Genomic DNA, 22950 nt, shown 5'->3' with positions numbered 1-22950 from the left:
AATTACATACGAATTGAGGATCCTCAGTTGAACACTTTGGTCTTCGTAGCGATCGATTAACTTTGCTTGAAAAGCTTCAGCGTATAATTTTAGGGCTTCAGGTACTTTGCCAGGTTCTAGAGTAAGATATTGCATTGCTCTCTCAGTGCAGTAATCATACCCGCCAAACTGCGTCATTCTCTTTTTCTCAGAGACGACCACTTTAGCGTCGATGCGACCTAACCGCCTGTAAATCGACGAGGGAGAGACGATGGAGGCGTTTACTTTTTATATAACTCAAAAATTATTTCACATGACAAAAAAAGGTATAACTCAAAAATTAACTTAATAAAAAAAAAGTCCACATGACACACGTTTTTTATGGGATTATTTGTGAAATAACCAAAAAAAAAAATTAAAATTAGTTTTTAAGAGAAAGAGTAGAGAGAGATATGAAGAAAGAAGGGGGGAGAGAATGAAATTTTAGTCATTTTGTGAATTTTAGTTTTTTTCATAGCTACTAGATGCAATTTCCCTTTTTTTTCAATCTTTAAAACAAAAAAGGTAACTATTTTATTTTCTCAGTAAATTTAATCGGGGAAAAAAAGAAAACTGTTTATGGCTGATTTAAGAAGTTTTCTATAAAACTTTAGGGAAAAATATGAAAAGATTATAATAAGGTTTGACACGATGAGAAAGGTTTTCGAAGTTGAACTTGGCTTTCTTGTTTCGTTTTTGTTTCATCACCACACAAGTTTCTTTTGCTTCCAGACAAAACATCAAGTGGGGTTAATAGGCACAAACTCAAAACTCTATAATGTGATCTCTGTACGTTGATTTCACTAACATGAAGTGACTCTTCTTTTGGTGCTTGATAAGTTGATTTCTCATAAAACATTCATCAATCTGCACAACATATAAGACAAGGAAAAGGCAATCCACAACTCTACAAAAACAAAGAATGGTGGTTACAATGTGTACATATGTAGAAAAAGGTTTTTTATGCATAAGAAGCCTTGCCCGAGTTCACAATCTTACGTCAATGATTCTTCTCCTCTACTCACTCTTGCTAATTCTAATACCAAATGCTCCAACTCTCGACTCTTGTACCTGCAAAATATATTCAGAGTTAAAAGACAACTTTTTTTTTTAATACTACTTGAAACTATCTTGAACCCAAATCTAAACTAATTTACTATTGAGTCTTTTGACATATTGTTTCCAACACAAGATGTAAACAATACCATTGGACAAAGCTTGGATACTTTCAATCAAATATCTGTTTCGGTTAGGTTTCTCAGTTAAAATTTGTGGTTTAATTAATAAATTTATTTGAAGAATTGGCTCATAACTTCATTCAGAATATATAATTGAGAAATTCATAAATAATTGAGTCTCAATAGATACTTGATGTGTGCTTCTAGTAAACGCCTATAGATAAACTGCATGGGCTTATAACTTCATTCACCACCTTTTCTATTCGCTCGCTCTCTTATTACTTCTTTCATCCTCCCTCGAATCTTCTTACGAGAAAACCGCCACGCAGCAAAGAAAGACGATGGAGAAGGAGAAGAAGATGATCGTGTTGAAGAGCTCCGACGATGAATCCTTTGAAGTCGATGAAGCGGTCGTACTCCAATCTCAGCTCTTGTCTCATGTTGTTGAAGATTGCAACGGTCCTGAACACAAGATTGAGAATGTCACAGGCAAGATCCTCGCCAAGGTAATCGAATACTGCGAGAACCACGTCGCCGCCGTCGTCGACGGTGGTGCCAATTCTTCTTCCTCCTCCTCCTCCGGTGATGCTATCAAGAAGTGGGACGATAAGTTCATCATGCAAATGGATCTGTCCACGGTCTATGACCTCATCACGGCTGCGAACTACCTAAACATCAAAGGACTTCTTGATCTCACTTGCCAGGGAGTCACTGACGTGATCGCGAAATGCAAAGACCACGAGGAGATTCGCGCAACGTTGGGCATCGTGAGTGACTATACAGCAGAGGAGGAAGCAGAGGTTCTCAAGGAGAACGAGTGGGCTTTTGATTGATGAATGAGTGAGAGGGTTAATCTAAACCCTAGCTACTCTTTCTTTTCGAATCTTTGTGTTGGTATGTGTTTACGGATCTTTAGATCGATAATAGTTGAACATGGCTTTCTTGTTTCGATTTTGTGGAAATGAACAGTGTTCTTGATCGATATTAGATGAACAGAAGTATTATGAAGCAAGTTGTTGTTGGTCGTATGAGTTTATGCTTTCTGAATTGGGTTTCAAAGTCTCAGACTATAATAGAATCTTTACATCGATAACCATGAGAACAAGAGAGTTGTGTTCACTAAACATGACTCGTCTTTGGCGTGCAGAACAAGAAAAGGCAATTCTTGATTCTTAAATAAGATTAAGAAAACAGAGGATATGATGATAAAACTGCATATATATCTAGAAGAAGTTTTTGTATATGTGAAGCTTGTGTTTTATGAAATTTTCTGTCAATGATCTTTCTCTACTAGTTCTGACTCCCCGCCATTGCTCTCTGGTACCAGGGTTTCTGTTTGACAATATAGTTACGTCACACTCACGCATCCTCTTTCGGTGATTAGTATAGATTAAGAGCATCTCCAATGTATTATTCTATTTTCTATTCCAAAATGGAGTTAAGTTTTACTCTAAAGTATTACTTCATTTTCTACTTCAAAATAGAATATTCCTAATATATTATATTTTATATTTATTTAAAAATTAGTAATATCACCTTTTATTTATACTATTTGTAAAACAGTCCATTTTCAGATTGTAAAAATTATATTAAATACAATATTAATCACAATTAAATTTTTATTATATAAATAAAATTACTCGAAAATGTTTAAAAAGAAAACATTTATTACATAAAATTACATTACATAGCTTAAACACAATAATACATCAACTTAAATTATTCATTAGAATTAGTATAATTTTTCCACAAATGATCAACTAATGCATTTCGAAGTACAAAATGAACTTCTTTATCTTTGATTTTTATATATATGATCTGTTGTGTTTTATATTATATATATATATATATATTTTGTTGCATAAAATAGTTCATTAGATGGCTATATATATAATTAATAAATATAACCCGTTTGCCTTGATATTTTTTTTTTGTTTCAAGGAGGGATTAGCAAAATGTCATCATCTTCATCCGATGAACTCGAAGAAAGATTGAATGAAGCTTTCGACGATATATTCGAAGATATATACAACAACATAGTGGAGGCCCAAACCAAAAAGCAAAGGAAACGTGCTTACATAGAACGAAACCGTGAAGAAGGACACAACCGTTTATGGAATGACTACTTCAGCGAAGATCCGATATTTCCGGCACATTTATTTAGACGCCGTTTCCGCGTGAACAAGGAATTATTCATGTGTATAGTCCATCGCCTCTCAGAGGACGTTCCATTCTTTCGACAAAGAAGAGATGCAACCGGGAGGTATGGTCTATCTCCACTGCAAAAATGTACGGCTGCAATTTGTCTGCTTGCTTATGGTTCTGCGGCTGACACGGTTGACGAGTATCTCCGACTTGGTGAAAGCACGGCAATTTCGTGTTTAGAAAATTTCACTGAAGGAATAATACAGTTATTTGGAGATGAGTATCTACGAAGACCCACACCAGAGGATCTTCAACGACTACTCGATATTGGAGAGAAACGCGGGTTTCCTGGGATGGTAGGAATCATTGATTGTATGCATTGGAGTGGAAAAATTGCCCAACCGCTTGGAAATGACAGTACACACGTGGATCGGAAAAACCGACAATTGTCTTAGAGGTTGTAGCGTCACACGATCTTTGGATATGTCACGATTTTTTTGGTGCTCCAGGTACCTTAAACGATATTAATGTCATCGACCAGTCTCCTATTTTTTATGACATTTTACAAGGTCGAGCTCCCAGGTTAGAGTACGTGGTCAACGGACAAATGTATAATTTGGTGTACTACCTCACAGACGGTATATATCCAAAATGGTCAACATTTATTCAATCTATCTCACTTCCTCAAGGTCGTAAAGCAGAGTTATTTGCTAAAGTTTAAGAAGCAACCCGAAAAGATGTGGAGCGCGCTTTTGGAGTATTGCAAGCTCGATTTGCGATTGTGAAAAACCCGTCGCTTTCATGGGACAAGGAAAAGATAGGGAAGATTATGAGAACCTGTATCATACTACACAATATGATAGTAAAAAATGAACGAGATGGATACACTCAGTACGATATATCTGAATTTGAAGAAGGCGACGTAACTAGAAGTTCGCGGGTGAATATGTCCTATAATACCGACATGCCTACAAATCTCGGTAATATGCTTGGCATTCGGAATCATGTTCGCGATAGGCGTATACATAAACAATTGAAAAATGATTTAATTAAAAATATTTGGAACAAATTTGGTGATGAAAATTAATTATTATTATATCTTTATATTTAATCATGCAATTAATAAATTTTTTTAATTTCACATGTTTAAAAATTAAATCTTTTTTTTTTCCTAAGAATTCCTAAATGGAGTACACTATTGAACACACATTTTTGATAAGAGTTGTTAACTATTTAAACAAAAAAATTAAAAAAAAAATTACTTTAATATTGCTAAGAACACCATTGGAGATGGTCTAACAACTAGTTTCGTTGACTTGTCTTTCCGGACCTTCCGGTCCTATTTCTATTTCTATTTCTTCATGTGATTATCATATACTTACCACTCATTTGGAAACAAACATCTACTAGAAGAAATGTTCTTATAGATGATGAACATAAAGCTCACGAAGAACACAAAAATTTAACTTAATTTAATATATACCAATACTAATTATCAAATGGTTTACAGATTTTCTGTTCAGCAAGCTCTAGAGATTGTAGGTTTTTCTCTCTAAACATGTTTTTAACTCTCTTCCGACTCAACAAACACAATAACAAGATTCCTTTTCATGAGCCCACCTGTGACCACGGCAAAAAGAAGAAAAACAATGTCAGAGAGGTTACAAACGAAGATCATCATCATCCTTAGGAAGCTTTTTTGATTATTCTCCAGCTGCTTGAGGTTGTCCACGTGTTGCAAGTAGTTTTGAACGGCCAACATCCTACAGAAAATGGTTACAAGAGATGCTAAAAACGTCAGATAGATTCCAAGAGGAGATGCAAAACCATGAAAGTATTTGTTGATGGTCATCTAAACGAATCGATCATCAACACGAGGATGATCAATATGCATAGATGTCAATCAACAAACACATTCAAGGGTTGCAAAAGAGAGTAATCAACCGATAGATTTCATGGAAGTTAGAGATGTATAAAAACAAGTTTGGGAATGTGAAAGTACAGACAAGAACATGAATACAATAACGAATATTCTTTGGATATTCTTAAGCATATGCTTTGGAATAAACCTTTTCTTCTAATTTGAGAGGATTCTTGATGGCAACCATGATGAAATGAAACTCGAGAAGTAAAAAAGAATCAGAACTCTCTTCTCGGTGATTTGATTAATCAATGTCTGAAAATGTTCTTTAAAATATTACAATGGCCTTTTCAAATGGAAGACGAGACTATATGTCAAAATGTTATTATGGATGATGAACATAACGTTTACATTATAGTACATCATAAGAATGCTGGCTTCACTTTTAAAATAACTCCTTGATAAATTTTTGATCTTCAAGGTTATAAAATTGGGAACAGAAGACATAATACCATTAAAAGTTGTCAACAAAGAACATATACAAGTTAAAAAAACATTTCAATGAGACTTTTCTATTTATTATATATTGTATGACCAATTAAATTATGTAATTTTTTTTATAATTGGTTGAAATTATATATTAAATGTTATTTTTTAATAAGTAACCACTTTCTTAATATTGATGATTTTAACTTAAAACTATTTACAATTTGAAACTACAAAATAGATAAGATTTCATAAATAATTGACTCTTTTAATAGATATTTGCCCTTTTTTTTATGCGCATTACTCAAGGCTTATAAAGTTATAATACACCAATATGCATATATATAGGCTCATAGCTTTACGATTCATTCGCTCTCTCTCAACTCTTTCATCTTCCCTCAGAATCTTCTTACAAGAAAACAGCCACGCAGCAAAGAAGGTAAGACGATGTTCACGTTGGAGAGCTCCGACGGTTTCTTATTTGTGGTTGACGAAGCGGTCGTACTTCAATCAGTGATACTGTCGCCTATGGTTCAAGATTGCGCCAGTCGTGAATACCCGATCACCAACGTCACAGGCAAAATCCTCAAGTTAGTGATTGAATACTGCAAGAATCACGTCGTCGTCGACGGTGGCGATTCTTCTTCCTCCTCCAGTGATGCTCTCAAGAAGTGGGACGATAAGTTCATCACGCAAATGGATCTGTCCACGGTCTACGATCTCCTCATGGCTGCGAACTACCTAAACATCAAAGGTCTTTTTGATCTCGCTTGCCAGAGAGTCGCTGACGTGATCGCTGCATGCAAAGACCATAAGGAGATTCGTGCAATGTTCGGCCTCGTGAACGACTTCACAGCAGAGGAGGAAGCAGAGGTTCTCAAGGAGAACGAGTGGGCTTTTGATTGATGAATGAATGAGCGGGTTAATCTAAACCCCTAGCTACTCTTTCTTTTCGAATCTTTGTGTTTACGGATCTTTAGATCGATAATAGTTGAACATGGCTTTCTTGTTTTTGATTTTGATAATATCAACAGTGTTCTTGATCGATATTAGATGAACAGAAAGTCTTATAAAGCAAGTTGTTGTTGATCGTATGAGTTTATGCTTTCTGCATTGGGTTTCAAAGTCTCGGACTATAGTAGAATCGTTACATCGATAACCATGAGAACAAGAGAGTTGTGTTCACTAAACATGACTCGTCTTTGGCGTGCAGAACAAGAAAAGACAATTCTTGATCAATCTTAAACAAGATCAAGAAAACATAGGATATGATGATAAAACTGCATATATATCCAGAAGAAGTTTTTGTATATGTGAAGCTTGTGTTTTAAGAAATCTTCTGTCAATGATCTTTCTCTACTAGTTCTGACTCACCGCCATTGCTCTCTGGTACCAAGGTTTTCTGTTTGACAATACAGTTACGTCACACTCACGCATCTCTTTTGGTGATTTGTATAAATTAAAGGGAAAATTAGAAAAATAAGACACTTTGAACTTTTATTCGTCACAATATGACTTCTGATATTTTGGACAGTTTTGGACATATCTTACTTTTTTTTATGGGAAAAATAGTAAACTGAATTTTAAAAATGTTAAAAAATAGGGCTTTTTGCAAAAGTGACTCAAAACTTGGAGTCAAACAGAAAACTAACATTTTTTTTTTACTCCTTTTTTTTTAAGATTTTAACCCCACACCTGCATTTTATCTACGAAAATGCCATTAACATTTTTTTTTTTTTCGAAAATGGCTTCTTTACTGTCTCAACCTCATCTTCTTCAAGTATTTACAATATTGCCACTGCAATGAATAGTGGCAACAACCTTGTACGAACTGTTTGGAGCTTTTAATGCCCTTTAATGCACGTAAATCTCTTTACACTCTCTCTGTTTCAATTGTTATGAACTAAAAACAACATTTCTTTCACTTTCTCTCTATATTCATCCAAAAAACTCAAGCTTTTGATTCAAAATATGGGCTATGGTTGACAGAGGCATATTTCTTTCGTTTTGACTTACGGTTGCTTTCGTTTGAAGTTCTGGGTGGTTGGAGAAGACCCTGTGTGCAAACGAAGTCATCTCACCTAGTTTAAGGTACGAATTTGAATTTTTTTTCAAGATCTGTTCGCGTAGAAGACTTACTAGTAAGTCATCTGTATGTAGAAGACTTACTGATGAGTCTTCTGGTTAAACGAACGACTTAAATTAAGTCGTCCAGCTTTGTTTGTTAAAAAAAAAACACTCCAGACGACTTATATATAAGTCGTCTACGAGAAACGGGCTAGTTTTGCATTTGACCGAATCGTGTCAGATCTTTGACTATTTCTGGACGACTTATAATTCAGTCGTCTCTGGGAAAGTTAAAATTTCAATATTTTATGAAAACTTGACGACTTACGTGTAAGTCGTCCTAGGTTAGTTTTGTAATTGAAAAATAAAACTTCATAATTTAACTTTAACCAGACGACTTAATATAAAGTCGTCCCTCCAGAAGACTTAATTTAAAGTCGTCCAGGGAAAGCAAAGTCGTCCAGAATTTTTCCCAATTTTCTGGTCAAACCTTACTTATCCCGGACGACCTTAAATTAAGTCGTTTAGCTGGACGACTTTCATCTAAGTCGTCTGGAGAAAGTTAAATTTCAAGTTTTATTTTTCAATTACAAAACTAACCTAGGACGACTTACACGTAAGTCGTCAAGTTTTCATAAAATATTGAAATTTTAACTTTCCCAGAGACGACTGAATTATAAGTCGTCCAGAAATAGTCAAAGATCTGACACGATTCGGTCAAATGCAAAACTAGCCCGTTTCTCGTAGACGACTTATATATAAGTCGTCTGAAGTTTTTTTTTTAACAAACAAAGCCGGACGACTTAGAATTAAGTCGTCCCTTTTAATTTTCAATTGCAAAAGTGACCTCTTTAGACGACTTACCTTTAAGTCTTCTGGACGACTTAATGCTAAGTCGTCTGCGGCAATGTTTATTGAACCTCTTCATTTTCTCTATGTTTACTAATGTGTTTTATTTTGAATATTTGCAAATGATTTTTCAGTTACATGCAGTGTATGGAGAATGGTTGTTGAGAGATTTCTGTTGGGATTTTGTGGTTGATGATCTCAAAGGAGCAAGATTGTTTTTATTGAATGAAGATTCAACACATGCTGAACTTGTTGCAATGGCTCAAGAAGATTATAACCTGGACATGAGAACAGTGAGTGTGGAGATTAGCTACTCATTACCAGCAGAAATGATGATGGCTCCAGGCAGTCTTCCCATTCATGTTACAAGTGATAGACAAGTTCGAAACTTGCTGGAGATACTCAAAACCCATAGAGTATGTCTTTGTGTATCAACCAGTTGACTAGTTGTCCAGACGACCTAAATTTAAGTCGTCCAGTCTTGATTACCCGTCCAGACGACTAAATTTTTAGTCGTCCAGTGTATTTTATTTTTAGACGACCTTCTACTAAGTCGTCCAGTGTATTTTATTTTTAGGCGACCTTCTACTATCCCTTCAAGTGTATTTTATTTTTAGACTACCTTCTACTATCCCTTCAAGTGTATTTTATTTTTAGACTACCTTCTACTATCCCTTCAATTGTATTTTATTTTTAGACTACCTTCTACTAAGTCGTCCAGTGTATTTTATTTTTAGAAGTCCAGTGTAAGTCGTCCAGTTGGAAAACCTTCCAGACGACTTATAATAAGTCGTCCAAACCTTCTAGACGACTTATTTGTAAGTCGTCCAGTTGGAAAACCTTCCAGACGACTTATAATAAGTCGTCCAAACCTTCTAGATGACTTATTTGTAAGTCGTCCAGTTGGAAAACCTTCCAGACGACTTATAATAAGTCGTCCAAACCTTCTAGACGACTTATTTGTAAGTCGTCCAGTTGGAAAACCTTCCAGACGACTTATAATAAGTCGTCCAAACCTTCTAGACGACTTATTTGTAAGTCGTCCAGTTAGAAAACCTTCCAGACGACTTATTTCTTCCCTAAGAGCAGTATGCAACTTGTTGTTATCCGTATGATACGAAATACTATTGTGGGCTTCTGGCTCTTCCCCTGATGTGTATAACCTACGGGGGAGTTCTGGAATATCCATCCTTTTTGTCTGCAAAATAATCAAAGACAACAATATAAGTCCAGACGACTTAGTAGACGACTTATAATTAAGTCGTCTGGAAAGTCTTCCAAATGGACGACTTATATTTAAGTCATCTACTAAGTCGTCCAGTTGGAAGACTTTCCAGACGACTTAAATTACTTACAAGTCTTCCAGTACAAAGCGGACCTGATTAGTCGCAGAAGGAGTTGGAGTACTCGTCATTGCGGTTATAGATCTGAAAAAATAAACGTGAAACGGTGATAGAGACAATGTTTTATGTTCATCTTTTCCTCGAGATTGATGACTTACCGGCGTTAGGGTTTACAGAGAAACGGCGCTAAGGTTTACAGAGAAGAAGCGGCGGCGCTAGGGTTTAGAAGAAGCGGCGGCGCTAGTGTTTAGAGGAAGCGGCGGTGAGAACGTTGGTGACCACGGTGGCGAGGGCGACGGTTTGTTCGGAAATAGTGGAAGCGGCGGCGCTAGGGTTTAGAGGAATCGGCGGCGCTAGGGTTTAGAGGAATCGGCGGCGCTAGGGTTTAGAGGAATCGGCGGCACTAGGGTTAGAAGAAGCTGCGGCGACAACGGTGAGAATGAAGTGAGATAGATAGCCGACGTTGAGAACGATGGTTTGTTCGGAAATCGTGGGAATTCGAAATCGCCTTTGAGAGAGAACTGTTAGGGTTTCTGAATTTCGCGAAAAATGAAACAAAAAAAGAAAAAATCACCTTATATATTGGGTAAATAATCCGGTTAGCTTTAAAAGTACATTGGTAAACTTTAAGGTTTGGTCCGGTTTAGACGACTTATTCTGGCTGATAATGTACAACAGACGACTTAATATTTAGTCGTCTGTTTTCAGACGACAAAATATTAAGTCGTCCTAGACCCTAAAATGAACTCCTAAACTAAAATGACTAGATTAACTAACTAACCACGTTATAAAATCAAATTATACTTAAATAGTGTTTACTATACACAGAAATGAACACGCATAAGTAATTTTAAAAATTTTCAAAAACGGTTTTAATGCTTTCCAAAATCTAACCCTAAGAACACATACAATACTACAACATATGTTGATGAAACATAAACTAAAGAATATCATGACTCACTACTTTCACTCATCTATGCTGAAAACAATTGAAATTTGTTATATCTTAATTTATATCTCCTAAGACATATGTTAATTACATAATTCCCATTTTTCACTTATCAAAATATTTTTTACAAAATTTTTAAATTATGTTTAAGACTAACTGTCCAGACGACTTTCAGTTAAGTCGTCTGGACGACTTATTTTCAAGTCGTCTAAACAGACGACTTGCGAGGGGTAGAAACGTAAAAAAAATTCCGTTTTTTTGTTTGGTCACAAGGGGATAGTTGTAATTTCAATAGCCTTTTAGGTTACTTTTGCCTTTGACCCAAGTTGGGGTATTGTTTTGGGTTTGACTCCAAGTTTTGAGTCACACTTGGCAATTCTCCCCAAAAAATATGAAAACTATTGGAAACATAAGTATGACAATATATATGTTTAAAAGTTTTTTTTTTAAAGTGGAATCATATTTTATTTTATCTTCTAGATACAGTTACAATATTCATTCTGGTCATCTACTTAGTCTAGAAATCGGATACTAAATTTTATACATAGATATATCTTGGGTATACAACGTAAACTAGCATTTCTTATATATTCTAACAAACTATATTTCGAAACGTTATAATCAAGAAAGATGTCTTCAGTATACCTACAACTTGACAACGACATATAACCACAACACAGTGATATACCTTATCTATATTTTGTGTCATAACATGTTCTGTCTTTTACCTTATGTGGCGCTTAAGGAAGAATATGTTTCACATCTACTCTACTGTGTTCTGAGTTAGCTAGGATATATATTCTATGGGAAATTCGGAAAATATGGAAACTTCCATATTCGGTTAAAGATGTTTCCTAAATCTAAACTAAATCTTCCCTAAATATCTCATAAAATATTTCCTCCCACGTTTTTCTCCTTCTCCCACGATCTTTTTCTCTTCGTTTTTTGTGTGTTCTCTCTTCTTCATCCACATAATCATCTCTTCTCTCTATCAATACAACATGGTTCTAATCTATGTTAAATCTGGTGAATGGATGTCTAGTCGCAGTGAAGAGTGGAGTTTCGTAGTAGACAAAGAAAGGTGTGGTCGAATGGTAACATTAGAAACTACTAGTCCATTAGAAACTACTACTCTATCTGCAGAGGACAACAAAATAGAGACGCACTCTTTTGAACAGTGTGGAAGGCTTTCATTTATTAGATTGGGAAAGATGATGAATGTAATTTCAGAAATTTTTGTCAAAAAAGTAATAATAATCAATGTTGTTGAGATCAATTCACAATGTAAGATGAGATCACCAAATAATATATTCATTATATTCTGCTTCATCTTGATTTTCATATTCAAGATCAGCTCCGCCATAGAATTCGTCCTCTCCTCCATTAGCTTCTTCAGTACTGTAATCCTTGTTCCAGACTGGTTTATCTTCTTCTGGTGCATCTTCTTCAAAACCCTTAGGTACCAAAAGGCATTCTTCTTCGCTGCTTTGCTGTGAATTTTTCACTTGGTCACCAACAACAACTGGTTCTCCAACTTAGTCATCTTTGGAGAGTTCTCCTACACAGAAGTGAATCCACATAAGAGATTACACAAAGAAACAAGAGGCTAGATAATGTGACAGATAATGCTAGAGAGACGGGGGTAAACTTACATCATCAAATAGCTTATCCAAGACATCCAAATTGATATATGCACTAAGTCTTTGTACACAAGAAGACACAAGAAATTTAGCTACAGATGAAAATCTAAAGAAGATCCAAAGATATATCAAACTATAACAGGAAACGAGCTGGAGGAAGAGTAGCACTGACCTTTTTCTTTTTGCTTTCTGCATTGCTTAGGCTTGTCGTTGTAGAAGTTTTCTTACCAGGAGGAGTAGCAGTCTTACTAATAGGATCTTTCTTTTTCACTGTTGTAGGTTTCCTCTGCATTCCTTGATAATCGATAGAAAATGTAAGTATCATTAACAAGAACGTCAACATAACAGTTAGCAGAAATCAAGAAGATCAAAGACAGGATGAAATCAAAAATACCTTTTTGTACTTAGGGTACATCATCTCCCACGCCATCTTCATCAGAAGGGATTCTTTTGCAGTATTCAGATAATCAGCAACCTGATGAGCAGCAATAAACCATAAAAAGTCAGAACAACAAGTATATAAACCAGTTTTTATCATGCATAAAACCGAACAATAAACACAGCAGAAAGAAAGCAGAAGACAAAACACACGAGAATCAGTTTTGACTACGTTTATATGGTCGGAGAACCAACGCGTGATGGGACTTAATTACATGTGTAAAAACAGGTGTGGTTTGCCACATTCCAGGAACCAATTGTTGTGTTTACAAAGACGAGATTAGAGATTACGGGCAAATGAAACACCGACGAAGAACGTGGCTTCTCTCCGTTGAATCCTAAATCGCCATGGAAGAGAGCCACGACTCTGCGGCGGAGAAGACAAGAAGAAAAAAAAAATTAGGGTATAGGGGTGGCCACGTCTCCCTTTTGTCTATTTTAAATTTTTGTTATTTTAACTTTTTAATATTTTAATATTTAAAATCAATTACGAAAATTATAATTTATAATAATAATTCAAAATTAAGGGTAATATGGTATTTACAGGAATTAAAATCCTAATTTCCTAAAACATCTTCTACAAATACTATTGTGACAAATCAAAGTTCAAAGTATCCTATTTTTCTAATTTTTCCTAAATTAACCCTTAATACCAAGCGAGTACAAAATATAAATGGAGAAGCTAACTGATTTTAAACCTCCTTCAATGGTGTAATTAGTTTTCCATGTTTAGGTTTGTGAAAAGAAAAAGAAAAAAAATGGAAATAATAATACTTTTTTGGTCAAAGGAAATAAGAAACTCTGAGTCTGACACCAAGCCACTCAATCTCTTTCAATAGAACAAGAGTTGTTCTCACTAACATGATGTGAAACTTCTCATAGAACATTCATCAATCTGCACAACATATAAGACAAAAAGAAGGCAATTCACAACTCTATAAAAAAAGGTATGGTGATTTTGTTTTTATGTCAAAAGTATGATGATTATATATAATTGGAAAAAAATGTAAATATCTTTATATATTTAATAGGTTTTGTTTCTCTCTCAGGGTGTCCACCTCAGCTACCAGCGCATAAATTCGAGCTCTATGGTGTCGACACGTGTCCTGAAAATACGAAACGCAACACTTCATCGAGGCTTCTTCGCTGCACACCGTTTCATTTAATCGTTTTTTTATGTTTGTTAGGCTTATTCATTTGCCCGTGTATCTTTTACATTTTTATCCCAATGGGCCCGGTGGACCATTATCAATCGTCAACCCAAATTGTTCTTACGGGAGGAATCTAGGATCAGGTTCGTCTCTCATTCTCTCTCCTCTTCTGTTCTGCTTCCCCGATCTCTGAAACGGCCCGATGGCTTCTGTGATTAATTCCATTAACTCGATCGGCCACGATGGGGTCTCTTAAATGTATGGTTCACGTCGGCATGGCGGTGTGTGTTTACGGTATAAATATGTCAGTACTTCAGCTCTTCGAATCATCTTTTCTCTCATCTCTTTTAGTACCAGGTAAATTACTCTAATTGAAACGGCATTTGTATATATAGGCTTATAGTTTTATAGATTCTATTGAAACAGTCTTTTATATATATATATATATATGTGCTTAGAGAGTTTTATTGATAGATATTGTTTTATCCATATGATGTACTAATAGCGATTATCTTCTCACAGATGTTATAGAAATTACTGCAGTTAAAATTATTGGTGAAGCGGCCTTACGACCACTGCCGTTCAGTGTGAAGCGGACTTCGTCGGAAGTGTATGGCGAAGATTATCTGGGAGGAGATGGAGTTGAGATGAGGATGAGAGCTCCTACTTCTTTTTGAAGAAATTGATTGATAACTCAAGACTATTACTCGGTTAGCGCCGGTGCTCATGTCGAAGGAGCTTTCGTGATGTTTGGTATGCTCGCCGGCGGCGTTAAAGAAGTTCTATTTTTCGGCACCGTTTGTGACTTATGTGTTATCCCGAGTTGGTAACACATGTTTTAAGAGGTGGCTTCATTTTGCTAAGCCTTATCAACTTCTGATGGGTTTCTTTTAGGCGTACGTAGTTGGGTTTCAACATCGCCATTTGTAATCGAAAAGGCGACAAAAACGTATATCTTCTCACCTGAATGCAGTGCCCGACTAATCTCTCTCAATCTATATGACTATCTCTCAATCTCTCTATATGATTATCTCTCAACCTCTTTCCCTTTAACTCCATCAATGTCTGCTTTTGTAGGAAACCCATCACTTAATCTAACTGAAAACTGAAAAGATAAGTTTTTAACCTCTCCTCCAATTCTCCAATCAAAAGAAAGCATGGTTTATTTCCTCTGTTATGAAAACTGGGTTATTAAATCATCTATGTTTTAACAAGATAGTGGAAGACTCCTCTCTTTATCTCCCTCTTGAAAGTTGGTCAAACTATTAACTAATTACAAAAAATTTCATTGTAAAGAAGACAGAATGGTGTTTCAAAACTAAAAAAGACAGAATGAGAAGATGACTCGAGACGCCCATTGGTATACCGCCACTAGAACCGATACACATCCAGTCTTGGATCTTTTCGATTTTGAAACCAAAAAACTCGCCCAAAAGTTCCTACATACATTAGGAGAAAAACACCTGATAATTTTTAAAATGATTCTACCATGGAAATTATTTTATCAAAACCTTAACAGCCTCTTGGATAAAAGAAAAATAATGACCATTCCAAAGTGTCCAAACACATGCCCTCTCAATTCTAGAAAACGATTACCTGTCCGATGATGTTTGGGTTTCCTTTTTTCTTTTGTCAACCTCATATATTTGGGTTTCCAAACGTAGATTACATGAACATTTTAAAATATTAATCTTACAACAAACAAATGAAAAAGAATACAATAGAAAGGAGAGACTACCACAAAATTGTTTACTTACAAAAAGAAAGAAAAAAAACATTGAATTAAAGCATAAAGAAAATACATAAAAATTGAGAGTCTATACTTGGCAATGAAGTCCTTGTAGAACTCCCATGTAGCATCCTCTGGTCGTTCTCCCTTCCACTGCACCAAGATTTTAGTGACAGCCAAATTGCGACGTTTTGCCATTTTTGTTTCCAAAATCACCTCGGGTTCTTTAGATGTTCCCAGATCAGACCAGAACTGTGGTACCGTGGGTGATGAGGTTGGTGGGTTGGGGCAGAGCTTGAGCTGGCTTACATGAAACACATTATGAATAGCAGCCTCAGGCGGGAGTTCCAAGCGATACGCTGCGGAGCCGACAGTGTCACTGACTTTGAAGGGACCGTAGTATCGAGGAGATAGCTTGTGTGGAATCTTACTGTTCTTTGGTGTGTTTTGCCGCTAAGGTTGGAGCTTGAGATACACATAGTTGCCCACAACGAATGTCCTCTGTGACCTGTGTGAATCAGCAGCTTGCTTGTTCCGGTTTTGAGCCCTCATTAGGTGAAACTTGAGCATCGAGATCACCTCCTCCCTCTTACGTAGGCTTCTGTCAACTAGTGTAGAAGTGCTTTCAACAGGCAGGTAAGGAAGGTGTAGTGGAGGTGGTTGACCGTAAACAATCTCGAAGGGTGTGCTTCTGATGGCGGAGTGATAAGTTGTATTGTACCACCATTCCGCTAATGGAAGCCATTTGCCCAATGTCTGCGGTGTCTCAGCTGTCATGCATCTCAAGTAGGTCTCTAGAGTCTTGTTTGTGATCTCAGTCTGCCCGTCTGTTTGAGGGTGATAGGCTGTTGAGTATCGCAGGTCGACGCCGTGTACCCTGAACAGTTCCTTCCACACTTCACTTAGGAATGTAGGGTCTATGTCACTCACAATATCTTTCGGAAGACCGTGTAACTTGAAGATGTTGTCTAAGTAGGCTTGAGCAACTTCGATCGCAGTGTAGGGGTGAGACAGAGGTATGAAGTGTGCATTCTTACTGAGTCGGTCGATGACCACTAGAATGCAGTGTTTTCCAGAGGAAGGAGGGAGTCCTTCGATGAAGTCCATACTGACTGATTCCCAAACACCTTGCGGTACCGGTAGAGGCTTCAGCAGGCCAGGTTTAGCCACGTTCTCATACTTATTTTTCTGACAAACGCTGCAGTTTCTCACATAGTTCTGAACCTCCAGAGACATCTTTGGCCAAAAAAAAAAGCGATTTGATCCTGTGGAGAGTTGCGTCCCTGCCCGAGTGACCTCCAACAGCCGAGTCATGCAGCCATTTGAAGATGTGAGTTTTGATCTCCACATCATTCCCAACAACTAGCTTCCCTTTTCTCCGCAGTTCTTTATTGATATAAGTATACTGAGGGTGAGATAGCTTGTTGGCTTTCAACTCAGTGACCAGCTTGGAGAGATGAGAATCTGTCTGCCATAGACGCTTCAGGGAGTCGAAGAACTCTTGCTGAGCATGAGGCAGCGAGATGTGGAGTAGTTGGGACCCGGAGACCCGAGATAAGGCATCTCCAGCAACGTTTTCTTTCCCCAGCTTGTACTGTACCTCAAAATCATATCCCATTAGCTTAGAGAGCCACATGTGCTGAAAAGGAGTAGTGGCTTTCTGCTCCACCATGTATTTGAGAATTTTTTGGTCTGTTTTGATGATGAAGGGACGGTGTGCAAGATAAGCGCTCCAAGTTTAAACATCGTAGACTATTGCCATTAATTCCTTCTTGTAGACTGAGAGCGCTTGTTGTCTTGGACCCAAGGCACGACTGATATAGCATATTGGGTGACCTTCTTGCATAAGCACTGCACCAATACCCGTGTTGCAAGCATCTGTCTCCACAATAAAGGTTTTGTTGAAGTCGGGCAGAGCGAGAACAGGGGCTGAACTGAGGGCTGTTATGAGGTTTCCAAATGCATTTTCGGCTTCAGGACCCCAAATGAACCCATCTTTTTGGAGGAGTATGGTGAGGGGACGTGAGATCATGTTGTAGGCCCTGATAAAGCGTCTGTAGTAGTTAGCGAGGCCAAGGAAACTTCACAACTATTTCGTGGTTGTGGGAATGGGCCAGCGCGTGATAGAGTCGACTTTACTAGGGTCAGTGCTCACTCCTTTTGCCTCGATGAAGTGCCCCAAGTACTCGATCTTTGTGGCTCCAAAAGTACATTTTGAAGCTTTCAGATAGAGCTACTGCTGACGTAAGATGGAGAACACTTCTTGCAAGTGAATCAGATGAGTTTCCCAGTCTGGACTGTAAACTAGGATGTCGTCAAAGAATACCAGAAGGAACTTCTTTGAGATGTCTTGGAAAACGTGGTTCATGAGGCTTTGGAATGTACATGGTGCATTCGAAAGACCAAAGGGCATGACCAGGTATTCGTAGTGGCCAGCGTGAGACTTGAAGGCGGTTTTGAACACGTCTTCAGGCGACATTCTCAATTGGTGGAATCCAGCGTGGAGGTCGATCTTAGAGAAGTAGACTGCTCCACCGAGTTCATCAAGAAGGTCTTCTAGCAAGGGTATTGGATATTTGTCCTTAACAGTCTGTGCGTTGAGACCTCTGTAATCGACGCAGAGCCGCCAACCTCCATCTTTTTTCTTCACCAGAACAATAGGTGATGCATACGGACTCGAGCTGCATTGTATGATTCCCTGCTTTAACATGTCTTTCAGCAGGTCATCAATGGCGTCCTTCTGTAGAGAGGAGTATCGGTAGGGTCTGAGGTTCACAGGGTTTGCTCCAGCTTTTAGAGGTATCGTGTGATCAAAGCCTTCTCGGAATGGGGGAAGACTTGTCGGCTCCTCAAATAAGTCAGAGTAAGATGATAGTAGTGACTGCAACATCGGATCATCAGATAGCGTACTCTTAGGAGCTGAGATGTGGGAAAAGAGAGACTCTGGAAGTAGTTGGGAAGTTTTCTCAGAGGATCCTATTTCCCGAATCTATAACATGGCTATCTGAGGTTGCTGTAACATCAGTGTGTTGAGGCGGGCCCCCTTGATCAGTTTGCAACCAGACTTCGTCACTCCTCGCAGCACATGTTTGATCCCGTTGAGGTTGAACTCCATTCTCAGATTCAATAAATCCCAGAGGATCGGTCCAAGAGTTGAGAGCCATTGAACGCCTAGCACAAGTTCACAACAGTCAAGTGGGAGACTTCTTATCTCGGTAGTGAAAGAATACCCTTGCACTGACCAAGTGAAGTTGCTGCATTTGTGCGTTGTGACCAAGTTGTTTCCGTTGGCAGCAGCGACAGACATGGGACTGAAAGCGTCAAGTGTGCAACCAAGTTCTTGAGCGACCTTGATGTCCAAGAAGTTGTGAGTGCTTCCGGGATCCACCAGTATGTAAAGCTTGCGCTTTCCATATTTTCCAATGACTCTCATGCAGTTAAATGTGGTGGAGCCACTGAGAGCGTTGACAGAGATTACTGGTGTGGGCTCAGCTTGAACTTCCTCATCTGTGATGTCAGTGATTTTCTCATTCTCGATCAAGGAGTCTGCATCATCATCCTCATCTTCACATTCCATGACGAAAATCTGGGATCGTTTGTGCTTTAGTTGATGCCCAGGTGAGAAAGCTTCATCACAAAACATACAAAGTCCTTTAGCTCTACGATCTTGCATCTCTTGGTAAGAGAACTTGCGCGCAGGCCTGTCATTGTTGTTCTTCGGAATGAAAGAGGGTTTAAGGTTGTTCTTTGAAGTCTCAAGTGCAGGCAACAGTGGGGTTTGTTGTTTGTACTGACCACCGTAGCTTTTCTGTTGTTGAGAAGGATTGAAGGGAGCTCTGTAGGAGCGCTGAGGTGTCGCAGCCAAAGAAGACTCGTGTAAGCTAGCTATTCTTGCAGCAGCAGACATGGAGGTGGGGTTAAACTGACGAACATGAAGAGAAAGATGCGGGTTCATGTTAGTCAGAAAGATACTTAAGGCATGAGCTTCGGGAAGGGAAAGACGAGTTCTTGTGTTCTCAAACTTCTCCAGATACTCTTCAACTGAGTCAGTGCCTTGTTTCAGCGCGACGAGATCAGCCAGCGGATCGTCGAAAAGGCCGTGGAATCTGCCTGAGAGCGCGATGATGTAGTCTGTCCAGGATGGGAAGATCCCAAACTGCTCAGCTAAGTAGTTTATGTGCCATTGAAGGGCTTTTCCGGTCATGTGCATAGCGGCGAGTCGGACTTTTAACTCGGGGGCTGTGTTGTCGATGTCGAAGAACTGCTCACATCGACATATCCATTCACGAAAGTCCTTACCGTCAAAGGCTGGGAAGGTCAGTTTCGTAAGCCTATTGGTGAGGGTGTTCATCGAAGTTGTAGAACGGTCGCCGGGTGTGTAATGCTGGAACCGATGTAGATCTGGAGGTTCTGGGGGTCGGTTTGACTCCGCAGAAGTTGGGTCCATCATCTGAGAGCCACCGGCGTCGTTGAACGGTTGTTTCCCTGGCGCCTGGGTTTGAGAAACATGTTCAAAAACGAGTCTTTCGAGTTTGTTGTAGCGGTCGTCGAGTGAGTCAGCGCGCTGACGGAACTCGTTTGTGTGGCGTTCTTGACCGGTACGGATTTCCTCAACCAGCTCGAGCATCGTCTTCTCTTGGTTACGTGTTTCTACCATATCTAGATCCGTGAGGTTCGAGATGGCTCTGATACCAAAATGAGACAGCAAAAGCTATGAGTGATAGTTTCTCTCTGTAAATCTTCCGTAGATCTAAAGAGGAGAAGAATCAAGGACTAAAAGATGATCTGAGTTTAAGAAATGTCACCTTCAAGTGCAATGATCAAAGCAATACGACGTCAATGGCGTATGCACAAGATAGAGAGAGAGTTTAGGGAGAAGATAAGTTTGGATAATGATTGATGATTCTAGCAAAATGCCAAAGTTGTACATATAAAGGGAAAATGCTAACGGTCTAAACAAGTGACCTGTAACCGGGATGCAACCCGTGACTGGGAGTAATCTTATTAGACTTGCAGTAATAAAGTGAAAGTAAAGATAGGTGAGTAAAAAAGGTAAATGCTGTCACAGAGTGAAACATGGCAGCATTAAGTTACAGATAATTGTTGTGTGATGATTGTTGGTGATTGATTTCGGGGCTCCTAGAGCTTCCTTCGCTGAGTATTTGTCGAAATACTCAGCCTTCCTTTCTTTTTTAGGTGAGTTCGAAGAAGTGCAGGAGTAGTCGTCTCGGTGTGATGTTGGCTTTTCGGGTGTTTGATTTTCTTTAAGTTATTTTATTTTAAGACTTGGTGATTTGGTTTTTAAGCGTTTCCTATTCGTTTTAGTACGATTTTGTAAAACATTTGGATTCGATCCTTGGGAATGAGATTTGCATTGGCCTTTTTAAGTATTTTTATTGGTAAAGACAATGTGAATTCATGTCGTCTTGTTTAAGCGAGATAAGAGTGTGACATTAGATTTCCATGTTTAGGTTTGTGGAAAAAAAAAAGAAAAAAAAATGGAAATAATAATACTTTTTTGGTCAAAGGAAATAAGAAACTCTGAGTCTGACACCAAGCCACTCAATCTCTTCCAATAGAACAAGAGTTGTTCTCACTAACATGATGTGAAACTTCTCATAGAACATTCATCAATCTGCACAACATATAAGACAAGAAGAAGGCAATTCACAACTCTATAAAAAAAAGGTATGGTGATTTTGTTTTTATGTCAAAAGTATGATGATTATAATTGGAAAAAAATGTAAATATTTCATATAAAATATGGTGTAATAAGTGAATTTGATTCGTAATAATTTGTCTAAATATGGCAATATTCTATAATATAAATGCAGCAAAGCCCAGCATAGATAAACCCCTAAAATCTGAACTGGAGACTCCTCCTACCATTTGTTTGTTCGACGTCCTCCGCAGTTTCGTAGTTTCATATGACTAGTAACGCATGCAAGAAAGGTAAAACGTTGAAGCTGCTTTAGTTTTTGTTACGGTTTACTATGTTCTCTCCGTATGGTTTACTCTGTTCTCTCCTTGATGACTTACTCTGTTCTCTCAATATCGTTTATTCTGTTCTATCAACTCAACTTGGTTTATGGTTTACTCTGTTCTCTCAATAAGGCATACTCTCTTCTCTCCGTATGTTTTACTCTGTTCCCTCCATATAGTTTACTCTGTTTTATCCATATGGTTTACTCTGTTCTACTACAAGCGCTCATAGTGTCATTCTTTTGAGATTCCATTAGATTATAGATGCATTGATTTTTGATAAGGTTTATGAATGTAGATAATTACAAGATATTAGTTAGCCTTATCTCTAAGATTTATCCTTATCTTTTATAGATGAAGAGCTCCGACGATGAATCCTTTGAAGTCGATGAAGCGGTCGTACTCCAATCTCAGCTCTTATCGCATGTTGTTGAAGACTGCACCGGTCCTGAACACAAGATTGAGAAAGTCACAGGCAAGATCCTCGAGAAGGTGGTCGAATACTGCGAGAACCACGTCGCCGTCGTCGACGACGGTGGTGCCAATTCTTCTTCCGCCTCCTCCGGTGATGCTCTCAAGAAGTGGGACAATAAGTTCATCACGCAAATGGATCTGTCCACGGTCTACGGTCTCCTCATGGCTGCGAACTACCTAGACATCAAAGGTCTTTTTGATCTCACGTGCCAGGGAGTCGCTGACGTGATCGCGGCATGCAAAGACCATAAGGAGTTTCGTGCAACGTTCGGCCTCGTGAATGACTTCACAGAAGAAGAGGAAGCAGAGGTTCTCGAGGAGAACGAGTGGGCTTTTGATTGATGAATGATTAAGCGGGTTAATCTAAACCCTAACTACTCTTTTCTTTTCGAATCTTTGAGTTTACGGATCTTTAGATCGATAATAGTTGAACTTGGCTTTTCTTGTTTCGATTTTGTGAATATGAGCAGTGTTCTTGATCGATATTAGATGAACAGAAGTCTTATAAAGCAAGTTGTTATCTCTGGTGTGACACGATGAGAAAGGTTTTCGAAGTTGAACCTGGCTTTCTGTTGTTTCGTTTTTGTTTTTATCACCACACAAGTTTCTTGAATCCTATAACCCTTATGGTTTCTTAAAT

The 22950-nt window shown here is 38.1% G+C and overlaps 3 protein-coding genes across 3 annotated transcripts; all 3 read left to right on the top strand.

The window, feature by feature from the left end:
• The first annotated feature begins 571 nt into the window (after nt 1-571).
• On the top strand, nt 572-5082 carry LOC106363647 (SKP1-like protein 1A). Its single transcript, XM_048764842.1, has one exon. The coding sequence runs from the start codon at nt 1538-1540 to the stop codon at nt 2027-2029; it is 492 nt and encodes a 163-aa protein (XP_048620799.1). The 5' UTR covers nt 572-1537; the 3' UTR covers nt 2030-5082.
• Nucleotides 5083-5913: 831 nt separating this feature from the next.
• LOC106413339 (SKP1-like protein 13) lies at nt 5914-6781 on the top strand. The gene has a single exon (XM_022708892.2). It carries the CDS (start codon nt 6136-6138, stop codon nt 6592-6594), a length of 459 nt encoding a protein of 152 aa, XP_022564613.2. The 5' UTR covers nt 5914-6135; the 3' UTR covers nt 6595-6781.
• A 15125-nt stretch (nt 6782-21906) lies between these two features.
• On the top strand, nt 21907-22798 carry LOC106414876 (SKP1-like protein 1B). The gene has a single exon (XM_013855459.3). The coding sequence runs from the start codon at nt 22191-22193 to the stop codon at nt 22650-22652; it is 462 nt and encodes a 153-aa protein (XP_013710913.1). The 5' UTR covers nt 21907-22190; the 3' UTR covers nt 22653-22798.
• Nucleotides 22799-22950: the final 152 nt, after the last annotated feature.

Source organism: Brassica napus, chromosome C8, assembly GCF_020379485.1.
Source record: "Brassica napus cultivar Da-Ae chromosome C8, Da-Ae, whole genome shotgun sequence".
Lineage (NCBI taxonomy): Eukaryota > Viridiplantae > Streptophyta > Magnoliopsida > Brassicales > Brassicaceae > Brassica > Brassica napus.
The sequence above is the reverse complement of the archived record's forward strand: the minus strand, read 5'-3'. Positions and strand labels throughout refer to the sequence as shown.

Coding starts and splice junctions, on each gene's coding strand:
- LOC106363647 (XM_048764842.1), top strand. CDS start 1,538: ATGGAGAAGGAGAAGAAGATGATCGTGTTGAAGAGCTCCGACGATGAA.
- LOC106413339 (XM_022708892.2), top strand. CDS start 6,136: ATGTTCACGTTGGAGAGCTCCGACGGTTTCTTATTTGTGGTTGACGAA.
- LOC106414876 (XM_013855459.3), top strand. CDS start 22,191: ATGAAGAGCTCCGACGATGAATCCTTTGAAGTCGATGAAGCGGTCGTA.